The 26701-nt window shown below is 42.3% G+C and overlaps 1 protein-coding gene across 3 annotated transcripts in view; it reads right to left on the reverse strand.

Moving 5' to 3' along the window:
• Positions 1–6713: 6713 nt before the first annotated feature.
• The window catches only part of POLE2 (DNA polymerase epsilon 2, accessory subunit), a 32212-nt gene continuing 12224 nt past the window's right edge, over positions 6714–26701 (reverse strand). For 2 of the 3 annotated variants that reach the window (XM_028719068.2, XM_028718978.2), the window contains 11 exons: positions 24233–24281; positions 22816–22888; positions 21893–22065; positions 21670–21759; positions 19691–19745; positions 18884–18943; positions 18707–18784; positions 18390–18498; positions 16272–16448; positions 15079–15146; positions 6714–6866 (listed from right to left, as the gene is read on the reverse strand). In XM_028719068.2, coding sequence (XP_028574901.2) covers positions 6848–6866; positions 15079–15146; positions 16272–16448; positions 18390–18498; positions 18707–18784; positions 18884–18943; positions 19691–19745; positions 21670–21759; positions 21893–22065; positions 22816–22888; positions 24233–24281 — 951 coding nt within the window. In that variant the 3' untranslated portion in view covers positions 6714–6847. The remainder of the gene's footprint in view (positions 6867–15078; positions 15147–16271; positions 16449–18389; positions 18499–18706; positions 18785–18883; positions 18944–19690; positions 19746–21669; positions 21760–21892; positions 22066–22815; positions 22889–24232; positions 24282–26701) is intronic. The other variant, XM_028718890.2, reaches the window with a different exon arrangement.

Raw genomic sequence — 26701 nt, forward strand, 5'->3', positions numbered from 1 at the left:
ACGACCCCGGCAAAATGGCGGCGGCGAGGCCCGTCGCCGTGGAGACGGCGGCAAGCAAAATGGCGGAGGCCGCAGTCGCTGTAGAAGCGTTGCCGACCTAGGTGCCAGGTATTTTCGCACCGCCCAATGAGATATTTGGGGGTGACGCGCACCCCGCAAGTGTCTCTTACGTCTGTCCGAGCGGCCCGGAGGTTCCTGCCGCTTCGTCCTGAAAGGGTTAATAGCGGTAATAGAGCTTCCGATCCTAGACCGGAAAGGAAGTGTGAAAGAGAGGAGTTTCCGTTCCCCGTCTCGCTGTCCTTCCTGGCAGAGGCGGGGAACTGGGGAGGAGCTGCCAGATCGTGGGAGCCAATGTCCCTTCTTCTTCCCCCAATAAAATATTTGAGGGGGCCGCCCCCCAAGTTGATGGTCGTTGCCTTTCAGATAGGGTATGTCAGGTCAAGAGGCAGAATCGGAGCGGGTGATGGGGCAAAGCGCTGCAAATGGGACTTCCCGCCCTGAGTAGCTAAAAGGCACTGGACAAAAGTTTTCTCTTGCATTTAATATTAATAATAATAATAATAATTTATTTATATCCCGCCCTCCCCAGCAATAATAATAATTTATTTATATCCCGCCCTCCCCAGCAATAATAATAATAATTTATTTATATCCCGCCCTCCCCAGCAATAATAATAATAATAATAATAATAATTTATTTATATCCCGCCCTCCCCAGCAATAATAATAATTTATTTATATCCCGCCCTCCCCAGCAATAATAATAATAATTTATTTATATCCCGCCCTCCCCAGCAATAATAATAATAATAATAATAATAATAATAATAATAATAATAATAATAATAATTTATTTATATCCCGCCCTCCCCAGCAGAAGCCGGGCTCAGGGCGGCTAACAACAGTAAAATAATACAACATTCTAAAATCAGTTCATTATAAAATCAGTTCAGATCAAATTAATGGCAACCTCTGGCCTGATCCTGCAGGCTCCTCTGTTCAAATAAACCAGAATGAACCCTCAGGTTTCCCCAGCAGCTTAATAAAAACCGCAGGCGAAGCCCTTTGCTAACCTGCTAAAACTAATGGTACAGTTCTGTCTTCAGCTGAAAACCATTTCTGAAACAGCAAGTGTGCGTTGGGTTCTTTCTTTAAAAATGTTTACCTAACCATAGTGAATCCTTAAGCATAAATCTGCTGGGAGAAAAGCAGGATGCTGCCTGGCTGGCAGTCAAAACCTTGCCGCTTCCTTTCCTCCTGCAGCGCCCAGAATGGCATAGTCCACAATGTACTTTGGAAACTCTGGCCATGTGCAGAGGGAAGGGTGGGCATCGCTTTCTGGGATGCGTAGTGGGGAGGTTTGGGGCCCATGGTACTGAGGTTGCTGCAGTGCAGGATTACCAAATAAGCAAAGGAAAAGGATCCCTGGACGGCTAAGTCCAGTCAAAGGCGACTATGGGGGTTACGGAGCGGCTTGTTGTTGTTTAGTCGTTTAGTCGTGTCCGACTCTTCGTGACCCCATGGACCAGACCACGCCAGGCACCTCAGTCCTCCACTACCTCCTGCAGTTTGGTCAAACTCATGCTGGTAACCTCGAAAACACTATCCAACCATCTCGTCCTCTGTCGCCCCCTTCTCCTTGTGCCCTCCATCTTTCCCAGCCAAAGTACTGGAGCCTAAGCTTCACGATCTGTCCTTCCAGTGAGCACTCAGGGCTGATTTCCTTCAGAATGGATGCGTTTGATCTTCTTGCAGTCCATGGGACTCTCAAGAGTCTTCTCCAGCACCATAATTCAAAAGCATCCATTCTTCGGCGATCAGCCTTCTTTATGGTCCAGCTCTCACTTCCATACATCACTACTGGGAAAACCATGGCTTTAACTATACGGACCTTTGTTGGCAAGGTGACGTCAAGGTGACGGAGCGGCTATCATACTACAAATATCACAGTATACATAAAAACAGGAATCAATTAAAATACATCTTAAAATTAATTCAGACAAATTAAAATCTGGACAAATGGCAGTTATCAGGTGAAGATTGAGAGCAGTTAATACTTGCCAGGGCCAACTGTTTTCACTGATCATATAAGGACCTGTGAACGGGCTGGGAGGCTTCCTTCATGCTTGTTCTTATGCAAAGAAAAATAGGTCAGACTGGCCCCGTGGCCAAAGGCCTTGCAGAACAGCTCCGTCTTGCAGGCCCTGTTGAAAGATGTCAAATCCCACAGGGCCCTAGTCTCTTGTGGGAGAGCGTTCCATCAGACTGGGGCCACGGCCAAAAAGGCCCTGGCTTTGGTCCAGGCCAGTCTAATTTCTCTGGGGCCCAGGATCGTCAGTGTTGTTTGAAGGTCCTCCGTGGGGCATATCAGAAGAGGCGGTCCTGTAGGTACGAGGGTCCTAGGCCATATAGGGCTTTGAAGGTTAAAACCAGCACCTTAAACCTAATCCTGTACTCCACTGGGAGCCAGTTACAGCTGGTATAGCACTGGGTGAACGTGATCCCGCGGTGAGGCCCTTCTCCAGAGGAAAATGCTTGCAAGGAAGTTTCAAATGCAACCACCGTTATTCCCCCATCTCCTACAAAGCTCATGTATCAAGGGCAGCCTTCCTGGTCATTAACATTTTGAAGTCATTCAGACTTCCACTGTGAACAAAAGTACTTTCCACAAGGTTGCTTCATGGTGAACAGCTGAGGACATGAATTGCTAAAGCACGTGTAAGGTATTAATGGAAAGTCAAATGGGTTTGAACTTTCAGCAGTACGCAGTTTAATTCAGAAGTGTAGCAGCAAGAGCTAAACCAATTATTTTAATTCTACTCCCGCTATCCTTTGAGACTAATGAAATTGCCTTGTAAGATGAAAAGAGCAACAGCTCCTGGGCATGAACTTCAGGGCTACAGACTTCCTTACTTGGTCACAATGGCATGTTACTCATGCTTGGTTTTTAGTATAAAGACACTGAAGCATTTGGAGCAACAAATGCAGAGGATAGGATTGGTAGCTGCCATCAACGCTGGTTCCATAAAGAAACAGGATGACTAAAAATGGTGAACAAGCCTTAGGATACGTAAAATGAACCATGGAAAGAGAAGAAGGGAAGTAATTGGACATTATAAACTTTGTAAGATGTTTATTTTAAATTGTAAAACATAAAATATAAATTATATTTATAAAAAAATGGTGAAAAAGCCATTGTGGTGGTGTGACCTCATCAAATCTTTCTTGAGTGCTGTATTCAAAGAAATACAGTGGTGCCCCGCAAAACGAATGCCTCGCAAGACGAAAAACTCGCTAGACGAAAGGGTTTTCCGTTTTTTGAGTCGTTCCGCAAGACGATTTTCCCTATGGGCTTGCTTTGCAAGACAAAACGTCTTGCGAGTTTGTTTCCTTTTTCTTAAAGCCGCTAAGCCATTAATAGCCACTAATAGCCGTGCTTCGCAAGACGAAAAAACCGCAAGACGAAGAGACTCGCAAAACGGATTAATTTCATCTTGCGAGGCACCACTGTAAACTTGATATATAACAAAACAATTGAACTGTCTCGTTCGCTAACACTACTTGGGCTTAGGATCCCACCTGCTCAAGATTACCACAGTGATGACATCTTAGCCTTTCTATTGACCGCTGTTGGAAAACTGGTGTTGGGCTGAACACTGATTCTTGGTATACCATAGTATGGTCAATAGCATTGGCTGAGAAACTAACACGTCAGGTCAGAGCAGCAAAGGGCAAACACAATCCCTATTCCTTTTATAACATATGGCAAATGTTTAGTGAATACATACATTGTTCAGACTGTGGCAGGAATCCACCCAACACTCATGGGAAAATGTGGTGTGATCTCTTAGAGGAATCAAATGAAACTTTATCACACAGCATGACAAAAGTCTGTAATTCTAGCAGGACAACTTTGTTGTTTACTGCTGTAGCAATTGTTTTCTCAAAATGTATCTTCTGTACCATGAAAAATAAATAAAATCATCCAAAAAAAGGTGAACAAGCCCACACATTTCAGTGAATTCTCTTCACAGTTGTTGTTTAAAGCGTTTATTAATTTTCCAATAAGAACATCTAATTAACATATCAAATCAAATCCAATAAAAAACTAAAATAAAAAAAAGTCCAATTGTCTTCCAAATTGTGATAATTTTGGTTTTGGCTTCCCACGGTCTGAATTTTGAAGCGCTTTCAACATCATAGTCCTGCCTCTCATCATCATCGATGTTTTTCATAATTCCGTATCCAATCTTTTCCTCCACGTTTTGACTCTGGTTCTGCGATCCTCATTCATGTCAGAAAACACATACCGTATTTTTCACCCTATAGGACGCACCTCTTCCCCTCCAAAAATGAAGGGGAAATGTGTGTGCGTCCTATGGGGTGAATGCAGGCTTTCGCTGAAGCCTGGAGAGCGAGAGGCATTGGTGCGCACCGACCCCTCTCGCTCTCCAGGCTTCAGGAAGCTATCCGCAAGCCTTGCAAGCCCAGCGGGAGTTCCCGCCGGGCTCCCAAGGCTTGCGGATAGCAGCCTGTGCTGGGGTCGGGGGAAGCGCGGCTGGGGGGGGGATAATTTTTTTTTATTCATTCCCCCCCCCAAAAATGAGGTGCGCCCTATGGGCCAGTGCGCCCTATAGGGCAAAAAATACGGTACTTTTTTTCCTATGGAGTGCAGATATGTCCGTATATTGTACTCTTTCAGCTGTTTTTGTTTTTTCATCGCACCGCTTCTTTAATTGCATCCAATTCCAGAGTTCTGTCCAGCTCTTTGAGAGTTGTTATTTTGGCAGCTCCCAGATCGTTAATCTTTCCCCTCCAGGTGTTATCAAAGAAACAGAGAGAAACCTCCTTCTGAAATTCCTTGCTGATTTATTCTTGAGCAGACTGATTGCAATGTAGCCATATATCAGACAGTTAACAATTAGCCTTTGGAATCTACCCAATCCAATCCCCCCTCCGGGCCCTAGAGGGGGGCTGCCAGACATCCATTTAGCCCTCTCTCTCGCTCATAATAAAAAACTTCCTTTTTGCAAACAGTTGTATATATAATATTGTTTCCAGTCTTTATGACCAACTATCAGTTAGCTCCTGTTTCTCTTAATCAGGGAAGTATTTCAGGTATTCCGTAAGTGCGTGGTGGGTAGAAACCATTTTGTTTTTGTTTTCGTCTTTATCAAGCATTTCAAATCTTAGAAGAAAAGCAGCTGCGAATAGGTCCCAATTATACATGAAAGTCCATCTGTACTCACTTTTTGAAGAACAATTTAGGTTCTTAATGAGACTTGGCATGCAATACGGATTGTTAAAGGAAGTAGAAAAAAACATACCAAGCCCCTCCAAATGTGATCTCTTTGAAGTTCGATCTTTTGCACCAGAGACTGTACATACCGCAGGTTTTTTCCCCAGCTTCATCGGTTAAGAGCGTCTGTTTGTTTTTCAAATCTTTATATTTTCCCAAACAGATGCGTCCGGCTATGGAGTGGCATTGAAGGAGTGTCAGTCCGTCCCTTGCTCCGTGACCCAGTGCCCCTGCCGTCTGCCACATTGGCAATCTGGGGTAAACCGCGGGTCATCGAGACAGTCCTCCGCTGCCCTGGGGAGGCTGCCAGGGCTAATTACCCCCATATCAGCCCTGAATTATCGGAACGGCTGAGGTCCGATCGTGTGGGATCTGCCATTTTCCACCGCCGGGAACAGGAAGCCCCACTTAGTTATTTTTTAAAAGGGCACACACTTAAGCTTTAAAAAGTATCAAGTCCCATCCATCAGTTGCGCACAACCTGAGTAATACTCCCCACCAAATCTTCTTTCTTATGCTAGAACATACCTTTTGATATGCTACATGAACCAGTACATTAGCTGCATAGGTCCTAGAAACTTGAGAGAACATCTTGTTTCTTATGCTATCAGTCTTGGCTACCTTGTTTTGATGAGTCTGTGTAAATTCAGAAGTTATAATCCCATTATCAGTCACTGTGTATTCTGAAAACTAGCCTGAAGTGCTGTTGCTGGTGTGTATTCTCAGGACTGGGATGTGGGCTGAAGATACATACAGTAGCAACTTTGCGGAAGTGATCGATGTCTGGATGGTAGACTGCCTCAAGGATACGTACGCTGTGTCCGGTATAATGGAAGACTGGCAGGCAGGATATTAATGCAATAAACCAACAGGGTTTGGTGTGGGGCTTCTTGCAGCTGTAGGGAGAACTGTAATTGTTCCACATTATAGAAGAGCTTTTAGCAGAATAGGCACAGGAGAGTTAGTCTTAGCAACTGCCTAATAAATGGGAGCTCCGCACATCCATCCACAGCAAAGTTCCAAAACCTGCTATGCTAAATATTTCAGCCAGTTTGTGGTTAGGTAGGGCCATGTTATGACGCCAATCCCCTTCAGTTGTTAAGAGACCCCAGTTTTGGATAATGTAAAATGAGCATTTGTCTGCTTAGAACTGATGTTTCACGTATTGGAAGGTTCTCAAGCCCCTTTGGAGAGGTTCCCCCATCCCCCCAAATTCAGAAAAGCCATCCACAAATAGTTGAACTGTTATGGCAGCAGAAGGCAAAAGGGCACACATTTCTCAAGTCAGAATCCAGCCACAATTTTTTTTGTCTGAATAAAAATCACTTAAGAGAAAAAGTTCTTGGGCTATTGCGCCATCGCTGTTTCAAGTAGAGCTGTAAGACGTATGCAAGTATGCCACAAGCCTATTCCATCCATTGTTTGAAAGTTTATTTACAAGACGTTCAATATCTGTAACAGCAGCATATAATAAAATCCATGATTCCAGAAGTGGTGCTTCCATGGTATTAAGGTCAGAATACTTGATCTACTGCTATTTCCTGAGATTCAAATATCTTGAAGTTTGCTGGGGGGAAGGGAAAAAAACCAAGTTACCATAACTACATTGGTGCTTCTTGAAACTTAACTTCTTATCTTCTTTCTTTGGCCTTAATGCTTGCTTTTTAAAAGTTTGTAAAATAAGCACTAGCAACTTCAAAGGAGTTTGCCATACTAAGATATCTCTGTTCCTATGGTTACATAGAATTAAACCCTCGCATTTGATTAAAGTTACGTGAATATTCTAGATCCAAGATTAGTGCACTTGATGGGGACACAAAGAGCCCGCTTCACACAGATTTGTAATGCTTTGTCCCAGGCCCTGAGGATTAAGTTCTGTTTAATACAACAAAAAAAGGAACCCTTTACACTTCACACGGAAGGCTACCGAGATTGCCTCTGATCGCTGAGTCTAATGCTTCCATATTTAATTCCCTTAAAACTCAGCTTGGCTGTCTTCCAGATGGCTGGGGTCGCTGAAAGTTTACTAGCTTAGTTATAAAAGAAAGGTTTTAAAAGCCATAGCTTGGTCTGAAAATCACAAATGTACCTAAGAGAATAACTGCCAGTTACGCAGAATAAGGTTTCAGGGTTGTGTTACAAATATGTGGGAAGGTGGGGGGAAATACAAATTTTGTAATGCCCACTCTTAACTAAGCTAGGGTGTCAGTCTTTTATATTCTAATATATCTTGTATCTACATTTTATATAGACTATATTTTATATTCATCTTTTATAGCCTACATTCTGTGAATAAAAACATGTGAATGAAAATCCTCTTACTAAAAGTGCTCAACCAAATGCACCACTGAGAATTCTACACAGATGTATTCACAAGGCAGACTGGTCCAAATTCATGTTGTTACCCAAGGGCAAGAGTTCCAAAACAGGAACTGAGATTTATTTGTTTCTATTTAACAAGACTGTATTTACCACTTACCAGAACAAAAAAAAAAAAGCCCCCAAAGCAGTTTAACAACAAAACAGTTAAAATACCAAAAACACCAACAGAAAACAAGTATTAAAAGCAGGTGACATGAAAGTTTAAAACAGACTTAAAACTGGTGAACAGCTAATGTACAGTGGTGCCTCGCAAGACGAAATTAATTTGTTCCGCGAGTTTTGTTGTCTTGCGATTTTTTTCGTCTTGCGAAGCACGGTGTCGGGAAAGTTTTGGAAAAGCTTCAAAAATCACCAAAGTCTTTAAAAACCTCAAAAAAGGCTACCACACCGACTTCCGGAGGCGGCGCGAAACAGCAATGGCTGTCCTCCTCAGCTGCTGAAGAGGGGCTCCGCGGAAAAGGGTCGTGCGCTGCGGCACAGCGACGACCCATCCAGAAAAACCACGGGTAGAGTGAGCCCGTGGCCGTGGGACTCGGCGGGCACCAGGAGCGACCCCAGAAACGTTGAAGGGACCCCGTAAGGAGCCCCGGAACGTGGAAGGGGGAGCGGTGCTGTGAGTTCATCGCTCTTTCCGCGGAAGTGAAGCCGCGAGGCTGCTGCTGATGAGCGCTGTCCTTTCTTTCTGAAAACATCAGGCTCCAAACTTCATACTCGTGAGTAAGGACTTTAAGAATTTGGTTGGGACTAAATTAGTAAATTTCGGCTGAAAGCGGGAGACGAGAAACAGGAAGTCAGTCTCCCGACACTGCTTTTAGATCAAAGCAAAGTCTTTACCAAGCGTGAAGCGCTGTGAAAGGGATTTTAAAAAGAGACTTTCTTTTTCGTGCAAATTGTTTAAGCTTGAATTGGCAAGATAGAAGAACAGAGGAATTGACTGGATTTGAATGGAAATCCCCCCTCTTTTGAGTGGATTATAAAAGTTTAAATACCGGATCTCTGGGCTGCCGGTGTTACTAAGGAACTGTCAAACTGCGGAAACTGTATCAGATGGTGTAGCTACTTTGAGCGCTGGAGGATACAAGGAAGCTCCCCCTAGTGGATTTGGGATTAATAAATCTCTGGGAACTGCCTTTTTGTTTGGATTATCCTTTTGGTGGATGTTTATATTTTGGATTGTTTTTCCCATGGGATCTACAATTTGACCTTGACACATAGACAGCTGTGGAATGAGTGGCACAGGGAGAGCAAGAGCTGCCAAATCGAAAGCAAAACAAACTGTACAACAATTGCTACAGACAACACTAACTGTTCAGCAACGCAGATCATCTGTTCCCACTATTCCCTCTGTTCTGACATTGCAAGAAAGAGAAACTGCTCAGACAGTTCAAGAGCCAACTTCAGAAGATATGGCCTCGGGAGGGTCTGACCCAATTTCTAAACAAATCTTGGAACAGTTGGCAGCTTTAAATACAAAGTTTGATCAAGTTACAACTACCATTAATAAACTGACTGAGCAGGTTTCCCAAAATACACAAGTAATTGGGAATCTTCAAACAACAACTTTAGAAAATCGCAAATTGGCTGAGCAAGCGAACCAAAAAGCAGAACAAGCTAACAAGAAGGCTGAGGAAGTACAAAAGGAAGTAAGGCCACTGTGCAGGCAGATCAATGACCAGCAGGCCTATCTGTCTATGGTGGAATTGAAAAATCGGGAAAATAATCTTAGACTTAGAGCAATTCCAGAACTTGAAGGAGAAGATTTGATTGGCTATTTGACATCAGAACTATCAAAGTTCTGGGGCATAGAAGAAGATAAGGATTTTAAAATTGTTACCGCTTTTAGATTGGGAAGATTGGTGAGAAAGGACAGATCTAGAGATTGCCTGATCATTTTGAGATCTAGGCAAGAAAGAGATAAAATCCTAGGCCTGCACTTTAAGAAACCACTGGTGATCCAGGACAAGAGGGCAGAGATCTACAGAGATATCCCGAAACAGCTTTTGGATTTAAGAGTTACATACACAGATCTAGCAAGATTATTGAGAAACAACTCAATCCTCTATAGGTGGGAATTTCCCCAAGGACTATCTTTCAACTTTAAAGGAAAGAAGGTTAAAATTAGAACACCAGAGGACCAGCAAAAATTTTTACACGACCACGGAGAGGACCTTCAGAAGGGAATAGCAGGGGCTTGGCTGCCACCCCAACCTGAGCCAACACCTGGGCCAGTCCCGGACGAAAAGGAAGATACACCCCTATAGGACTCATATATTAAACCAGGATGTCTCTGCAGCTCCTTAGTTGGAATATAAATGGGATTAATTCCCCGGAAAAAAGAGGAAGGATTTTTCAGATATTGAAAAAAGAACAATTGGACATTATTTGTTTACAAGAAACACATGTGACTAGGCTCCACAGGAAAGTTTTAATCAATAAAAGATTGGGTCAAGAATTTATCTCATCAGATAAAGTTAAAAAGAGGGGCGTAGTGATTTACGCAAAGGAGAACCTGTCACCGAAATTTTTATTTAAAGATGAACAAGGAAGAATTTTGGCTATTGAAATACAAATACAAGGAGAAAAATTTTTGATATTAGGAATTTATGCACCAAATGAGGGAAAATCAGAATTTTACAAGAAGCTGCATGAGATAATGCTGGACTATCTGGACTTTACCAACATCATTATGATGGGAGATATGAATGGGGTGGTCTCTACTTATATGGATAAGTCACAGAACCAAAATTTAACTAAGGACGGCAGACTACCCAAGACGTTTTTTGAACTAACTGACAGCATGGACCTGATTGACATTTGGAGGACAAAGAACCCCTTGGGTAAAGAAGGAACATTCTTTTCTGAGGTCCATTTGTCATGGACACGAATCGACCAAATTTGGACATCTAGAGGGCTGGCTCCTAAGACCAGAAAAGTGGAAATCTGCCCTAAAACTTGCTCCGACCATAATGCTCTGAAAGTGGAATTGAGACTTACTTCAACCGGTTCCTTCAGGTGGAAAATGAATGACACTCTACTAAGAGATCAGGAGATTGTAAAGAAGGCCCAAAAAACTTTAAAAGACTATTTTGAAATTAACTTGAACACTTCAGTGGAAAAGAGAACAATCTGGGACGCAAGTAAGGCAGTTATGAGAGGGTTTCTGATACAACAGAATACAATTAAGAAAAAACTCTGGAATGGAAAAAAGGACAAGATATTGGAGAAGATAAGAGATGGTGAGAAAAAATTGAGATCCAAACCGAAATCCAAAGAGATTCTAAGAGAAATTAAGTTTCATCAGGCACAATATGCGAAATTGATAAATCAAGAAGTGGAATGGAAGATTAAACAAATGAAACAAAGATCATTTGAATCAGCGAATAAGTGTGGGAAACTGCTAGCTTGGCAGTTGAAAAAAAGACAAAAATTGAACGTTGTTACCAATCTAGAGGTGGAAGGTAGAAACATACAGAAACCTGAGGAAATTAGAAAGTGTTTCCAGAGATATTTCAAAAAACTTTATACACAAGGGCCTCAGAAAGAGACTGAGATAGATCAATTTTTAAAAACTAATGGACTCTCAAAATTACCTCAGGAAAAGATAGCAATCCTGAATCACAGAATAACACAACAGGAAATTGAGGATGCCATTCAGAATATGCAACTGGGCAAATCTCCAGGTCCAGATGGACTCACCTCCAAGTATTATAAGACATTAAAGGACTACCTGATACAACCACTAATGGAGGTTTGTAATCAGATTATGGAGGGGAAGAAGGCACCGGAAACGTGGAAAGAAGCTTTCATCACATTGATACCTAAAGTGGAAACTGAAAAGACTCAACTGAAGAACTACCGTCCCATCTCACTCTTAAACGTGGATTATAAAATTTTTGCAGACATTTTGGCAAGTAGACTTAAGAAAGTGCTAAATGAAATAATTCATAAGGACCAGGCAGGCTTTCTCCCAGGTAGACATATGTTTGATAATACTAGGAACATTATTGATATTTTGGAACTTTTACAAGCAAATATCAATACTAGAGCTGTGTTAATCTTTATTGATGCGGAGAAGGCCTTTGACAACATTTCTTGGATGTTTATGAAGAAAAACTTGGAAGGGATGGGAGTGGGACGGGGGTTTGAAAATGGAATAGAAGCAATTTATTCAGAGCAAAAGGCCAAACTGATAGTGAACAATGTGGTGACAGATGAGTTCAAAATTGAAAAAGGGACACGACAGGGGTGCCCCTTATCCCCTCTTTTATTTATCTCAGTCCTGGAGGTGCTCCTGAATATGATTAGGGAGGACCGGTTGGTGCAAGGAATACAGGTCGGAGTGAAACAATTTAAACTGAAAGCCTTTGCAGATGATCTGGTTTTAACATTACAGGAGCCAGAATCTAGCACAAAAAGAGCTTTAGAATTGATTCATGAGTTTGGTCGGGTGGCGGGATTTAAGTTGAATAAGCAAAAAACTAAGGTTTTGGTTAAAAATTTGACATCTTCAGAAACAGATGGGTTTCAGAAGGAGACAGAATTAAGTGTGGTTAAAAAAGTGAAATACCTAGGGGTTCATTTGTCTGCTAAAAATTTGAATTTATTCAAAGACAATTATGAAAAATGTTGGTCGGAAATCAAAAAAGATTTGGAAATCTGGTCAAGACTGAAACTTTCCTTGTTGGGTAGAATCGCAGCTATAAAGATGAATGTATTGCCGAAAATGTTATTTTTGTTTCAAACCCTACAGATTGTGGACAGAGTGGAATGTTTTGGAAGGTGGCAGAAGGATATATCAAGGTTTGTTTGGCAGGGCAAAAAGCCCCGGATAAAGTTTAAAATATTAACTGACTCAAAAGAAAGAGGGGGGTTTGCCCTGCCAGACTTGAGATTGTACTATGAAGCTGCGGCCTTCAGTTGGATGAAAGATTGGTTACTTCTTGAGAACACTGATGTCCTAGATCTGGAAGGGTTTGACAATGCTTTTGGTTGGCATGCATATTTGTGGTACGACAAGGCAAAGGTTCATAAAATGTTCAAAAATCACATTGTCAGAAAATCAATATTTATGGTCTGGACAAAATACAAGGACTTATTAGAAGGTAAGACTCCGAGGTGGCTATCACCAGCAGAGGCCAAGGCCTGGAAAAAACCCAATATGGAGGTTGGCTGGCCAAAATATGGGGAAATCATAGAAAAAGTTGGAGAAACTTGGAGGCTGCAGAGCTTTGAAAAACTAAAAAATAAGGTGCAAAATTGGTTTCACTATGCTCAAATCCAAGAGGTTTTTAAGTTGGACAAAAAAATAGGTTTCCAGGTGGAAAAATCGAAATTAGAGACAGAATTGTTAGAACCAAAGACCAAAGTACTTTCGAGAATGTACAACTTGCTGCTTAAATGGAACACTCAGGATGAGACAGTCAAATCAGCAATGATAAAATGGGCTCAGGATATTGGGTACAACATTATGTTTGAAGACTGGGAAAGGTTATGGACCACCGGTATGAAATTCACGGCATGTAATGCCTTGAAAGAGAATATTATGAAAATGATATACAGGTGGTACATGACCCCAGTCAAGCTTGCTAAGATATATCATTTGTCTGATAATAAATGTTGGAAATGTATGGAGGCTGAAGGGACATTCTTTCACCTCTGGTGGACTTGCCCAAAAGTGAAGGCCTTCTGGGAAATGATTTATAATGAGTTAAAAAAGGTGTTTAAGTACACCTTTCCTAAGAAACCAGAGGCCTTCCTCCTGGGCATTGTTGGCCAGAAGGTGTTAAAGAAGGACAGAATTTTTTTTATGTACGCAACAACAGCAGCAAGAATTCTTATTGCAAAATACTGGAAGACACAAGATTTGCCCACACTGGAAGAGTGGCAGACGCAGTTGTTGGACTACATGGAATTGGCTGAAATGACCGGCAGAATCCGAGATCTGGGAGAAGAAACAATGGAGGAGGACTGGAAAAAGTTTAAGGACTATTTACAAAAATATTATAAGTTATATGAATGCTAAAAATTTGCATGATTTGAAAAATCTAGCTTCAGCAACAAGGTTCGGTGTTATGGGAAATTAAGTCATAATTATGAAGGGACTAAAGTTTAAAATGATATTACATTTATATTAAGATAAAAGTAAATTGTGAATAAGTATTTTAAACCTAAAATATAACTATTTGAAAGTACAAAGCAATACATGAAACAAGATAACAATTTGCTGATATTTTTATTATAAAGAATGCAGGGTGAGGGGGATGTGGGGAAGTCCGGTTGGTGATGGAAAAAATGTTTTGAAAAGATGGAATTTTTTTTTCTTTTTTTTCTTTTTTTCTTTTTTTAATGTTATGTACCTGACTTGATTTTTGTATTTGAGAAAAGCAATAAAAATATTTATAAAAAAAAAAAAAGGCTACCACACCGCGTTCTATGAGTTGCTCCTCGAAGTCAAGTCACAACTGTATTAACGGTGTTAAGAAAAAGGAAACAAACTTGCAAGACGTTTCCGTCTTGCGAAGCAAGCCCATAGGGAAAATCGTCTTGTGAAGCAGCTCAAAAAACAAAAAACCCTTTCGTCTAGCGAGTTTTTTGTCTTGCGAGGTACCACTGTACTCCTGTTAAACTGAAATGCTAGAATTATAGGCCTAGGCAGGGCTTGCCGAAACAAAGTTCTTAGCAGGCACGGAGAACAATTCACTGAAGGCACCTGCGAAATATTAATGGGCAGGAAGTTCTCAAGAATGGGTTCTCAAGCATGACGGGGCACTTGCAAAAGCACAAGTTCTGCAGAGCAAAATAGCAGAGTGGGGGGCACATTCTTGGGTAATTTCCTTTTGGTATATAGAGGGTAGACAAGCTTCATAATTCCCTCCCTGGAAAGGTTTGTCTGAATCTCTATCTTCCTTTGAATAGTATTAAAACCCTTCTATTCAGACACCTTGTTAGCCACTATGGTGCTGAAATTCTTGGGTATGGATTTTTCCTTGCAAGTACAGTAAGCCCGCAACTCATGCAGGGGTTACATTCTGTGGAATGCACCAAAAGCCAAAATCTTACATAGTTAAGACACACTAGGTTCAATGGGGGGGGGGGTTGCCAAAGCCTTCTTACCCAAACGTCCGTCCACTTCTTAATTTTTTACTTTTTTTTTGCCAAGCACATAAAGCTGAATACGCTCAAATTAAATGTGCCTAAGTTGCAGGCTCACTGTAGTCATGCTTTATATATTGAACAGTTTGTTTTTATTCCAGTCAAACACCAAACTCTTTGTTCCACCAAACAAAGAGTTTACAACAGATGGCAGCCCAAATAACGGTGAAATTTGTATTGCAAAAGCAGGGAGGGTCAAAACATCTCTCACACTTACTATTTGATATGAAAAAACAAGACCTTACCTGTCCTCCACTGTTTTGTTAGATGGGTAGAATACTTTGAATGAAAAGCCACTTCTTGGGAAAGATCCCTGGAATGAGGGGGTAAGAAAGGATTTTAGTTTTTAAAGCTCGTCATTTGGATTTCTTAAGAACTTCTGAAGGGCTGTAGCTCAGCGGTACATCATCTACTTTGCATGCAGAAGGTTCAGTCCTCTGCATCTCTATAAAGGCTTGGGAATATCCCATCTGAAACCTAGAGAGCCACTGATCATCAACATGGACAACACAGACCAATTCTGACTCAATGTAAAACCAGCTTCCTGTGTTCTTGTTGCTGTGGCAATAGAACCGTGATAAAATAGATTTAATGAGCAGGAAATGCCCCATGGCTGGTCTATCGCCTGACCTTGTGTAGGATGTCCCAGGAACTCTCTACACTTGCCTTTTGTTTTGAAACGCCAATTGCGTACCTGCCTGGATCTTTCTAAAAGGACCTACCCGTATTTTTCGCTCTATAAGACACACCAGACCACAAGACGCACCTAATTTTTGGAGGAGGAAAACAAGAAAAAAAGGATTCTGAATCCCAGAAGCCAGAACAGCAAGAGGGATCGCTATGCAGCGATCCCTCTTGCTGTTCTGGCTTCTGGGATAGCTGCGCAGCCTGCATTCGCTCCATAAGACGCACACACGTTTCCCCTGAGGGAAAAAGTGAGTCTTATACAGCAAAAAATACGGTAATTTAGATTCTGGAAAGGCTAAACCAGTAGCTTTCCCTGTAACACAAGGCATCTCCAATTTGTTCAGCTTTATGGGGACACCTCCAAGAGGCTGATCCACGCCACTCTTTTCAAAGACACATTGTTCTAGCACCAGACTAAAGTAGAATCTGAAACTCCACATTAACACAACAGTGCGCTGCTTGCATAAGAGTAAGTACTAGTCACCAGCACCTGGCAGCATTTAATTTAAGAATAATAATGGAAGGAAGGAATGGAAACTCAGGTACAATAACTTTCAGTTAACTTGCCATTTTTTGGTTTTGGAAAAACTAAATAAATGTTTAGTTCAGAATGAGCGGTGCTAAGTAGGAAGAATCCCAACTAAGAGTGTGTACTAACAATACATTAAACACATTTTTTTTCTTACTAGAGACTGTTTTTCATCATGCTTACAGAAGGAAGGAAAGGGTAGATAGAGAGATAGGATCTTACGGGATTTATGCAGAGGCAATCAGTGTTGGTCACAGTGAACGGGTCATATTTGTCAGCAAAGACAATGAGATCCGGCAGAGGGTAGGCTCTCAATGTATAGTCATAAGCCCAGTAGACAGGACTAACATTAAGGGGCAATGGAGTCAGATGCCCTTGTGATAAAATAGTCTTTACAAACTGCAAGGCAAAGAACAAGGGCACACAAATTACTTTGGTTTCCATTTGAAAGCAAAATCCTGTTTTTCAAACTCCTATATAAATCACAAAACCATCTTCCTTTCCTGATGATTAGCACATGTTAAAAATAGTACTATATGCTTCATTTTGAGTTCTAAATCTGGTAAACTAAGTCAGAATTGAGACTCATTCAAATCTCTGCAGTCTTGCAGGGTTGTGCGGTGACTTGGGGAACACTAAGGTAAAGGTAAAGGGACCCCTGACCATTAGGTCCAGTCATGACCAACTCTGGGGTTGCGGCGCTCATCTCGCTTTATTGGCCAAGGGAGCCGGCATACAGCTTCCGGATCATGTGGCTAGCATGACTAAGCCACTTCTGGCGAACCAGAGCAGTGCACGGAAATGCCGTTTACCTTCCCACCAGAGCGGTACCTATTTATCTACTTGCACTGGTGTGCTTTTGAACTGCTAGGTTGGCAGGAGCTGGGACCGAGCAACAGGAGCTCACCCCATCGCTGGGATTCGAACCACCGACCTTCTGATCGGCAAACCCTAGGCTCAGTGGTTTAGACCACAGTGCCACCCGTGTCCCTGGGGAACACTACTGTGGCCCAATGAAATTCCCATGCTACCAACAGCATCTGAAGTGATCTCTGAGGACCATGCTTTGGGGAAGCTATACTTTTTCAGAGCAGAGCAGCTGCAAGGCCTCTTGTATGGAAGATGAACCATTTGGAATCCAATTTAGTCATCAGAATCCATCCACACATTCCATTAACTACCGGTATATTAAAAAGTTTCTACGGTATATGCAGAAGAAAGGAGTTGAAATTTCAGCACCTCTCTCTCTTTTCAATGAAGACTACTACTCCCTCGGTAGAACTCTTGTATATGTGTCCCATATTATTTGCACAGAAATGCACTGGAGCAGAAAAGAACTTCGGGTGTGTGAAGATTAAAATAAGGCGGCTACTTTGAACATACTGCATTCTTCAGGACACCCAAAGTTCCCCTTCTGCTCCTGCCCCGGCAGATTTGGGAGGGCATGTGGGGGGCAGCAGAGAAGGGAAGGTCTCATTGTTTGAGCAGAAATCTCCTTGCACAGTGTTGAATATCACCCAGAGTACAAGTGGGAGTCCACTCCGCTGGTAATCAGACACAAACGGCCTCAGTTCAGTATACCTGAAGGAGCGTCTCCACCCTCATCGTTCTGCCCGGACGCTGAGGTCCAGCGCCGAGGGCCTTCTGGCGGTTCCCTCACTGCGAGAAGCCAAGTTACAGGGAACCAGGCAGAGAGCCTTCTCGGTGGTGGCGCCCGCCCTGTGGAACGCCCTCCCACCAGATGTCAAAGAGACAAACAACTACCAGACTTTTAGAAGACATCTGAAGACAGCCCTGTTCAGGGAAGTTTTTAATGTGTGACATTTTAATGTATTTTTAATCTTTGTTGGAAGCCGCCCAGAGAGGCTGGGAAAACCCAGCCAGATGGGCGGGGTATAAATAAATAAATTATTATTATTATTAACATTATTAGATGGTTTTCTCTGGGTGAGATCCAAATGCGGCAGTCCACTTGCACAGCCCATTTATTTAAAACGGCCCTGTGATCCTTGGATGAAGGGTAGTATAGGAGTTGAATAAAAAATAAAAGCAATGAAGAAATCTGCTTGCATATACTGTAAGGAGTTCAGTTTTCTCTTCTTCCCTCTCCAGCCCTCCCCATATCCTCCAAATCTGCTTCCTCCCCACCCTTCAGAGCAGCTGGAGGCGAGGGAGATGCAGAGGTAAGGAAAGGAATGAGAAGCAGGTGCCTGATCACATCACACGGGATCTCTTCCTCAATTTCTTACTTTATTACTAAAAATAACCATGCTAGAATAATAGTAACGACCTAACCAGCAGAAGCTTATCCTCAAATGTTTCGTGCTTTTTTTGCCTTACGTGATTAGAAATATCCAAGTTGCTGTTAGGAAAACGGACACAGTTCCGGCACATCTTATTTACCAGGTCTTCTCTAAAGATTATTATTTCCTGAGTGCAATACTGGACTCTGGAAGGAAGAAGCGCAATTTTATTTTTTCAGGGTGATTAAACAGGCATCCAGGAGAGACCATCAGCAAGGCAGAAACACACACAGACTTCTCCCCGGATACCCAGAGTATTAACCCTACACAAATATGTAGCATTATGTGTACTATTAATCCGACACATATTAAAGGTCTCAATTTAAAACATCCCTTTTAAATTGGGACATATACCTGCAAGGGTTTGTAGTGAAGACTGAAAATGGCACCTGCTGTTTGAACTCTTCAGTAATGTTTTCAGGAAGTGGTGGCCTGAAATAAATTTGTGTGGTATGTATTAGAAATAATTGTGTGTATTCTCAAAGTTGGATGTTTGAATGAATCACCTTAATTGTCAAGTCACAAGCATACCTTGGCAAAATTGAGCCTGGGCCAGGGTCTTCAGAGCCAGGAACAAACACAAATCGACTGCTATAAATAGTTGAATACATATACTACATTTAACATAACTGATAGGTAAAAATCAAAGCATCAGTAAAGTAAATGGCAACATTACTCAAATACAACCAGAGTTTTAGAAGTGGATGGCAGGCCACATAAACCTCCAGTTATGACAGGTGAATGAAAGGCTTTTTGGGGATTTTGAAGCTACCTAGGGATGCAGGTGGCGCTGTGGGTTAAACCCCAGAGCCTTGGACTTGCCGATCAGAAGGTCGTCGGTTCGAATCCCTGCGACGGGTTGAGCTCCGGCGGGAAGGTAAACTGCATTTCCGTGCGCTGCTCTGGTTCGCCAGAAGCGGCTTAGTCATGCTGGCCACATGACCCGGAAGCTGTACGCGTGCTCCCTCGGCCAATAAAGCAAGATGAGCGCCGCAACCCCAGAGTCGGCCACGACTGGACCTAATGGTCAGGGGTCCCCTTTACACTTTACCTAGGAGTTTCTAGCTAACAAAGGACAGTCCCCATTGTCTCCCAAGACAGACAGGTTGCCAACAACAACAAAATATTTACGTGTGGCTGAACAAAGGAGAATGAACTTTTTAGTAGCTGTTATCAAAATTCTGAATACAATACTTGGTGTGAATGGACCCAGTTTTTCTTTCTTTCTTTAAGGGGGACTAAATTCTGCAGGGTGGAATGTTTTCTCTAACTGACAAATCTGAAGAACATCTTCTTCAGTAAGATTTTTCACCAAGCAAATAAAAACAGAGCACATACCTCTTATGGATACTGGGGTATTCACAGATGATATTTGCAAGGGCTTTCAGTGAACCTAAAGGTACAACCATAAAAGCTTTCCTATGAAACTGCATAGTTATTCCTACATTTTCTCATCTTATCCCCAGGTAACCAATATGCATCTTACATCGACAGCTGGACAGCAGTTACGCAGAACACCTCTTATTTCCCCCCACCTTAAGTAACTAAACCAGTTGGTTATATTGTAAATGGCTTTGTGGAAGCTGTTTCTCACAGTGCAAAGATCATTAAGGCAGTATTTTTATTACTGAACCTAAGCAAGTTTAAATTGAGATATCAATTATAGGTGGGCAAAACTGTAGTTCCATTTCAGCCACTTCTGGGTGAGAAGCCACACTGAGAACCCTAGTAAGGGGGGTGGGGCTCTGCATATTCTAATAAACATGGCATTCTCTAGGATATGAGCCTGCTGCCATATGCTGCCCTCCCGCTTCAATCACTATTGAAATGGGTAAACTCTTCTAACTGGGAGTGGCTGCCAAGACCACATAACACCGATCTTGAAAGACCTACATTGGCTCCCAGTACGTTTCCGAGCACAATTCAAAGTGTTGGTGCTGACCTTGAAAGCCCTAAATGGCCTCGGTTCAGTATATCTGAAGGAGAGTCTCCACCCCCATCATTCTGCCCGGACACTGAGGTCCAGCGCTGAGGGCCTTCTGGCGGTTCCCTCCCTGCAAGATGTGAGGTTACAGGGAACCAGACAGAGGGCCTTCTTGGTGGTGGCGCCCGCCCTGTGGAACGCCCTCCCACAAGATGTCAAAGGAAAAAACAACTACCAGACTTTTAGAAGACATCTGAAGGCAGCCCTGGTTAGGGAAGCTTTTAATGTTTGATGCATTACTGTATTTTAATATTTTGTTGGAAGCCGCCCAGAGCGGCTGGGGAAGCCCAGCCAGATGGGTGGGGTATAAATAATAAATTATTATTATTATTATTATTATTATTACTACTACTACTACTACTACTACTACTACTGTTGTTGTTGTTTAGTCGTTTAGTCGTGTCCGACTCTTTGTGACCCCATGGACCAGAGCACGCCAGGCACCTCTGTCCTCCACTACCTCCCGCAGTTTGGTCAAACTCATGCTGGTAACCTCGAAAACATCCCCCCTTCATGGATCACTGCCTTGCCGTGGCGAAGAGGCTTGAAGAACTCAGAGAAGCTATGAACTACGCTGAGCAGGGCACACAAGATGAACAGGTCATAGTGGAGAGTTTTGACCAAACGTGATCCACCTGGAGAAGGAACCGGCAAGCCACTCCAGTATCCTTGCCAAGAAAACTCCATGGACAAAGACTACTACTACTACTATATTATAATGGAAACAGCTCAGTTGCCACCACATTCCACCAGCTTCATTCAAAGCATGTCAAGTTTGCACCAGTCACTTATTTGTTTGTTTGTTTGTTTGTTTGTTTGTTTTATTTTTATTTTTTGATGGAACCCCTTATATGGGATTTTGTAAATAAATTTTCCCTCGGCTCTTTTTGCTGGCCCATGTATGACCAGCATGGATAGCTGGCCCTGGTGAATATTTCACATTTTCTCCCCTTGTGATCTTGATTTATGGGCTACCACTAAAACGAGGCTGCATTTTAAGCTGTATTTTAAACAGCATTTTAACCTATATTTTAATCAACTGTTTGTTTGTTTTTAAAAAGTTTTTACTGTATTTTGTATTTGGTGTCAGCCACCCTGAGCCCAGTCTTGGCCAGGGAGGGCGGGGTATAAATAAAATTATTATTATTATTATTATTATTATTATTATTATTATTATTATTATTATTAAAATTAGCCTTAGCCCTCCCATTCATGACAAATTCCCACCATGGATCTCTCTACAGAACTGTCTCTCAAATGCTTAAATAACACACAAACAGAAAAAACCACAAACTATTCACAACAAGCAATACAGCAGCTGACTCCAAAGTACCTTTTAGCGACTGAATTTGGTTTTTTCCGTATGGGGCAGAGGAAAAGTTCCCACAGAAGAAGAAGCAGGTTGGAGGCATGGAGGAGTAACCTGGTTAGAGGAACAAAGAACGTCACTGACTTTTGGTTTGGTAGCACGCATCTTTTTTGTTTTTACATATTGCTTCACATTTCAACCAAAACCTTTAAGCAAGCGGTTGACGAATACGGGTCAACAGAGCTACCTGAAAACATAATACGCAGCTTCTCCAAAACTTCTGCTTGGTCCAGCCAAACGTCCGAAAGGAACACAAACATGGCGTCCTCATTTTCTTCTTCTAGCTGTTTCAATTTCGCAGAAGATTTCACAGAGGTCGAAGAAGGCCCTCCAAAAAAGTTTGTGTTTCCATAATACGCCCTAGAGCATGAACAGCAAATGCCAGAAGGCTCCATTTAATAATAATAATAATAATAATAATAATAATAATAATAATAATAATAATAATTTATTTATACCCCGCCCTTCCCGGTTCAGAAAACCGGGCACAGGGCGGCAAACAACAAATTTAAAACACTTAATTAATGCAATAAAATACAGTATAAAACGTAAATAACAATAAATTCAGAATTCAAAAATCAATTTAGGGGGGAAATGCATCCAATAAACATTAGATGATCACCAGGGCTAGCTGGCTAAATTAGTCCTATTTGGGCCAGCGAGGAAACCAGGGGAGAATTAGCTGTGGGATCCCAGAGCGGGTAATCTTCATAAAAAGGGGAGGGGGAGGGAAGGAAGGGGAATAAAAGATCAGGCTAAGTTCAAATTGAAAGCCAGGTGGAATAGCTCTGTCTTACAGGCCCTGCAGAAGGAAGTTAAGCTCATTCCTCTCCCAGATCACGTCCTCAGTTTGTCACTTGTTGGTTGCAAAGAGTTTGACTTTAACTGAGGGTCTGTAGCTTCCAGCATTGATCACTGACTCCCCAACCCAGCTCGCTCTGCCCCTCACCTGCATAAAGTTTCTGAAATGCAAATTTTTGCTGATAATAATCCACATTACAAAATCCATCCCAGCATCAGTTCCTCAAGAGATTAAATAAACTGTATACTCTTACACCTAAGATTTTCCTTCAGAACAGTGGAGCAGAATGAAAATTTATAGTTTTTTACCTAGTTGTTGTAGAAGGCTCCGTAGGGGGGAAGCCAAACGCATTGACGTGAAATATTTCATCTTCATACCAGCCTAGGAAATAAGATTAGCATGTGTTTTTTTTTCCAAATTCAAAAAAACCATGGTATGCTTTAAACTTATCACTCCCATTGATGCTACTTCCTCCACCAAAGACGCCAGGCTCTCTGAACATATTTTAGATTATTTTTCTCCCAGGTTCTCAAATGTGTAAATGATACACGAACAGAAAAACCACAAGCTAATCGCCTACTGATTCATAAATGCGATAAAGAAGCTGATCCCTAAGTACCTTTTCGCAAGCGAATTTGGTTTTTTCCATATGGGACAGAGGAAAATTCCCACACAAGAAGAAGCAAGTTGGAAGCATGGAGAAATAACCTGGTTAGAGGAATGTCTTACTCAAGGAGGCCCACATAGAGGTCTGCTTACGCTCACTGCAGCGCCAGATAAAAACATTTCTGTTTTCCTGGATGTTTAAGAACAGCTCGTGTATTTTTTAATTTATTTAGAGCCCTTAGATTTTACCATCTATTTAAATGGGAAATTTGTAGATCTTTTAGGACTGGTGTTATATGGTCCCGGAGGCAGCTCCCAGTCACCAGTCTAGGTGCCTTTGGCACCCAAGATAATTTAGGACGCACCCTAATCTCTGAATTATAATCCATTTTAATTGTTTTAATATTGCATTTTTAAATTGTTAGACCACACCCTGGGATCTCATGATGAAGGGCAGGTTAATAATAATAATATAATAAAGGTAAAGGGACCCCTGACCATTAGGTCCAGTAGTGGCCAACTCTGGGGTTGCGGCGCTCATCTCGCTTTATTGGCCGAGGGAGCCGGCGTACAGCTTCCGGGTCATGTGGCCAGCATGACTAAGCTGCTTCTGGCGAACCAGAGCAGCGCACGGAAATGCCGTTTACCTTCCCGCTGGAGTGGTACCTATTTATCTACTTGCACTTTGATGTGCTTTTGAACTGCTAGGTTGGCAGGAGCAGGGACCGAGCAACGGGAGCTCACCCCGTCGCGGGGATTCGAACCGCCGACCTTCTGATCGGCAAGTCCTAGACTCTGTGGTTAACCTACAGCACCACCCACGTCCCCAATAATATAATAATTAATAATAATAACAACACATAAGTTGTTGATGCAATCTGTACTCTGCTGGCGTGTATGGATTGTGTACACAACTTCTACATGAATAGGTTCTGTTCAAAGCCTTAGAACAACACCTAGGCAGCGTCCTCTGGTACAATTCTCTCCTCTCCACCCACCCTTATCTGTTCAGATCCCTGGATTTATCATGCAAACAGAGCCAGTAGTTACATCAGCTGAACAAGTCTGACCTTACTGAAAAGAGTGAAGCTTGAGAAGAAGAAAAATGATCTGGCTTACCTTCTGTTAAAACGAAGCATGACTCTGTGTATAAGCCACTGTGGAACTGGTACAAAACAGTTAAGGAAGATATTCTTGCTATGTAGGCAGCACTATAGAAATGACTCTAATTGTTCTAATCAAAGCAAATGAACAGCTGTGGCTGAAAACACAGACTTTAGGCAAGGCTGTGAATATTCTTTGCACCTGCATTTCTCCAGATGAAAGCCAACAGTCTAAATTTTTCCCTGTATTGGTTAAAACAGAACAATAACATTTAGGCCTTCTCACTGTTGTAAAAATGCAAATTGGGAAGGGTCCGCAGAGAGCTCATATACAAAAATATTGGGGGGTTTTGTCAGCCTAAAGAAGCCAGGGTGGCTATCTAAAGAACTTTTAACTGAGTTAAGATTAAAAAAGGATGTGTACAAAAAATGGAAAAGGGGGGAAACCACCAAAGAGGAATTCAAACAAATAGCCAGCACGTGTAGACACAAAGTCAGAAAAGCTAAAGCACAAAATGAACTCAGGCTTGCTAGAGAGGTTAAAAGCAACAAAAAAGGCTTTTATGGGTATGTTCGTAGCAAAAGGAAGAACAAAGAAACCGTGGGGTCACTCAGAGGAGAAGATGGTGAAATGCAAACAGGGGACACAGAAAGGGCTGAACTCCTCAATGCTTTCTTTGCCTCAGTCTTCTCCGATAAAGAAAACAATGCCCGACCTGAAGAATTTGGAGCAAATGATTCAGCAGAGGAAACACAACCCAGAATAACTAAGGAGATAGTACAAGAATACTTGGCTAGTCTAGATGTATTCAAGTCTCCAGGGCCAGATGAACTGCATCCAAGAGTATTAAAAGAACTGGCAGATGTGATTTCAGAACCACTGGCAGTCATCTTTGAGAATTCCTGGAGAACAGGCGAAGTCCCCGCAGACTGGAGGAGGGCAAATGTTGTCCCTATTTTCAAAAAGGGGAAAAGAGAGGACCCAAATAATTACCGCCCAGTCAGTCTGACATCAATACCAGGGAAGATTCTGGAGCAGATCATTAAGCAAACAGTCTGTGAGCACCTAGAAAGGAATGCTGTGATCACCAATAGTCAGCATGGATTTCTGAAAAATAAGTCATGTCAGACTAACCTGATCTCGTTTTTTGACAGAATTACAAGCCTGGTAGATGAAGGGAACACAGTGGATGTAGTCTACCTTGATTTCAGCAAGGCATTTGACAAGGTGCCCCATGATATTCTTGTAAAGAAGCTGGTAAAATGCGGTCTTGACTATGCTACCACTCAGTGGATTTGTAACTGGCTGACTGACCGAACCCAAAGGGTGCTCATCAATGGTTCCTCTTCATCCTGGAGAAGAGTGACTAGTGGGGTGCCACAGGGTTCTGTCTTGGGCCGGTCTTATTCAACATCTTTATCAACGACTTGGATGATGGACTCAAGGGCATCCTGATCAAATTTGCAGATGACACCAAACTGGGAGGGGTGACTAACACCCCAGAGGACAGGATCACACTTCAAAACGACCTTGACAGATTAGAGAACTGGGCCAAAACAAACAAGATGAATTTTAACAGGGAGAAATGTAAAGTATTGCACTTGGGCAAAAAAAATGAGAGGCACAAATACAAGATGGGGGACACCTGGCTTGAGAGCAGTACATGTGAAAAGGATCTAGGAGTCTTGGTTGACCACAAACTTGACATGAGCCAACAATGTGACGCGGCAGCTAAAAAAGCCAATGCAATTCTGGGCCTCATCAATAGGAGTATAGCATCTAGATCAAGGGAAGTAATAGTGCCACTGTATTCTGCTCTGGTCAGACCTCACCTGGAGTACTGTGTCCAGTTCTGGGCACCACAGTTCAAGAAGGACACTGACAAACTCGAACGTGTCCAGAGGAGGGCAACCAAAATGGTCAAAGGCCTGGAAACGATGCCTTATGAGGAACGGCTAAGGGAGCTGGGCATGTTTAGCCTGGAGAAGAGGAGGTTACGGGGTGATATGATAGCCATGTACAAATATATAAAAGGATGTCACATAGAGGAGGGAGAAAGGCTGTTTTCTGCTGCTCCAGAGAAGCGGACACGGAGCAATGGATCCAAACTACAAGAAAGAAGATTCCACCTAAACATTAGGAAGAACTTCCTGACAGTAAGAGCTGTTCGACAGTGGAATTTGCTGCCAAGGAGTGTGGTGGAGTCTCCTTCTTTGGAGGTCTTTAAGCAGAGGCTTGACAACCATATGTCAGGAGTGCTCTGATGGTGTTTCCTGCTTGGCAGGGGGTTGGACTCGATGGCCCCTGTGGTCTCTTCCAACTCTATGATTCTATGATTCTAAGTGCAGGAACAGAAAACTTCCATTTCTAGGTGAATCTCCAGGAAGACGGTTATGATGACTACAGCTGTGTGCGATCATGGCAAGTTGATAGTTAGAAAGACAAAAAGGCAGCTGTGTAAGCACTGTTGGGTGGGAAGAAGTA

The sequence above is a fragment of the Podarcis muralis genome, chromosome 1, assembly GCF_964188315.1.
Source record: "Podarcis muralis chromosome 1, rPodMur119.hap1.1, whole genome shotgun sequence".
Classification (NCBI taxonomy): domain Eukaryota; kingdom Metazoa; phylum Chordata; class Lepidosauria; order Squamata; family Lacertidae; genus Podarcis; species Podarcis muralis.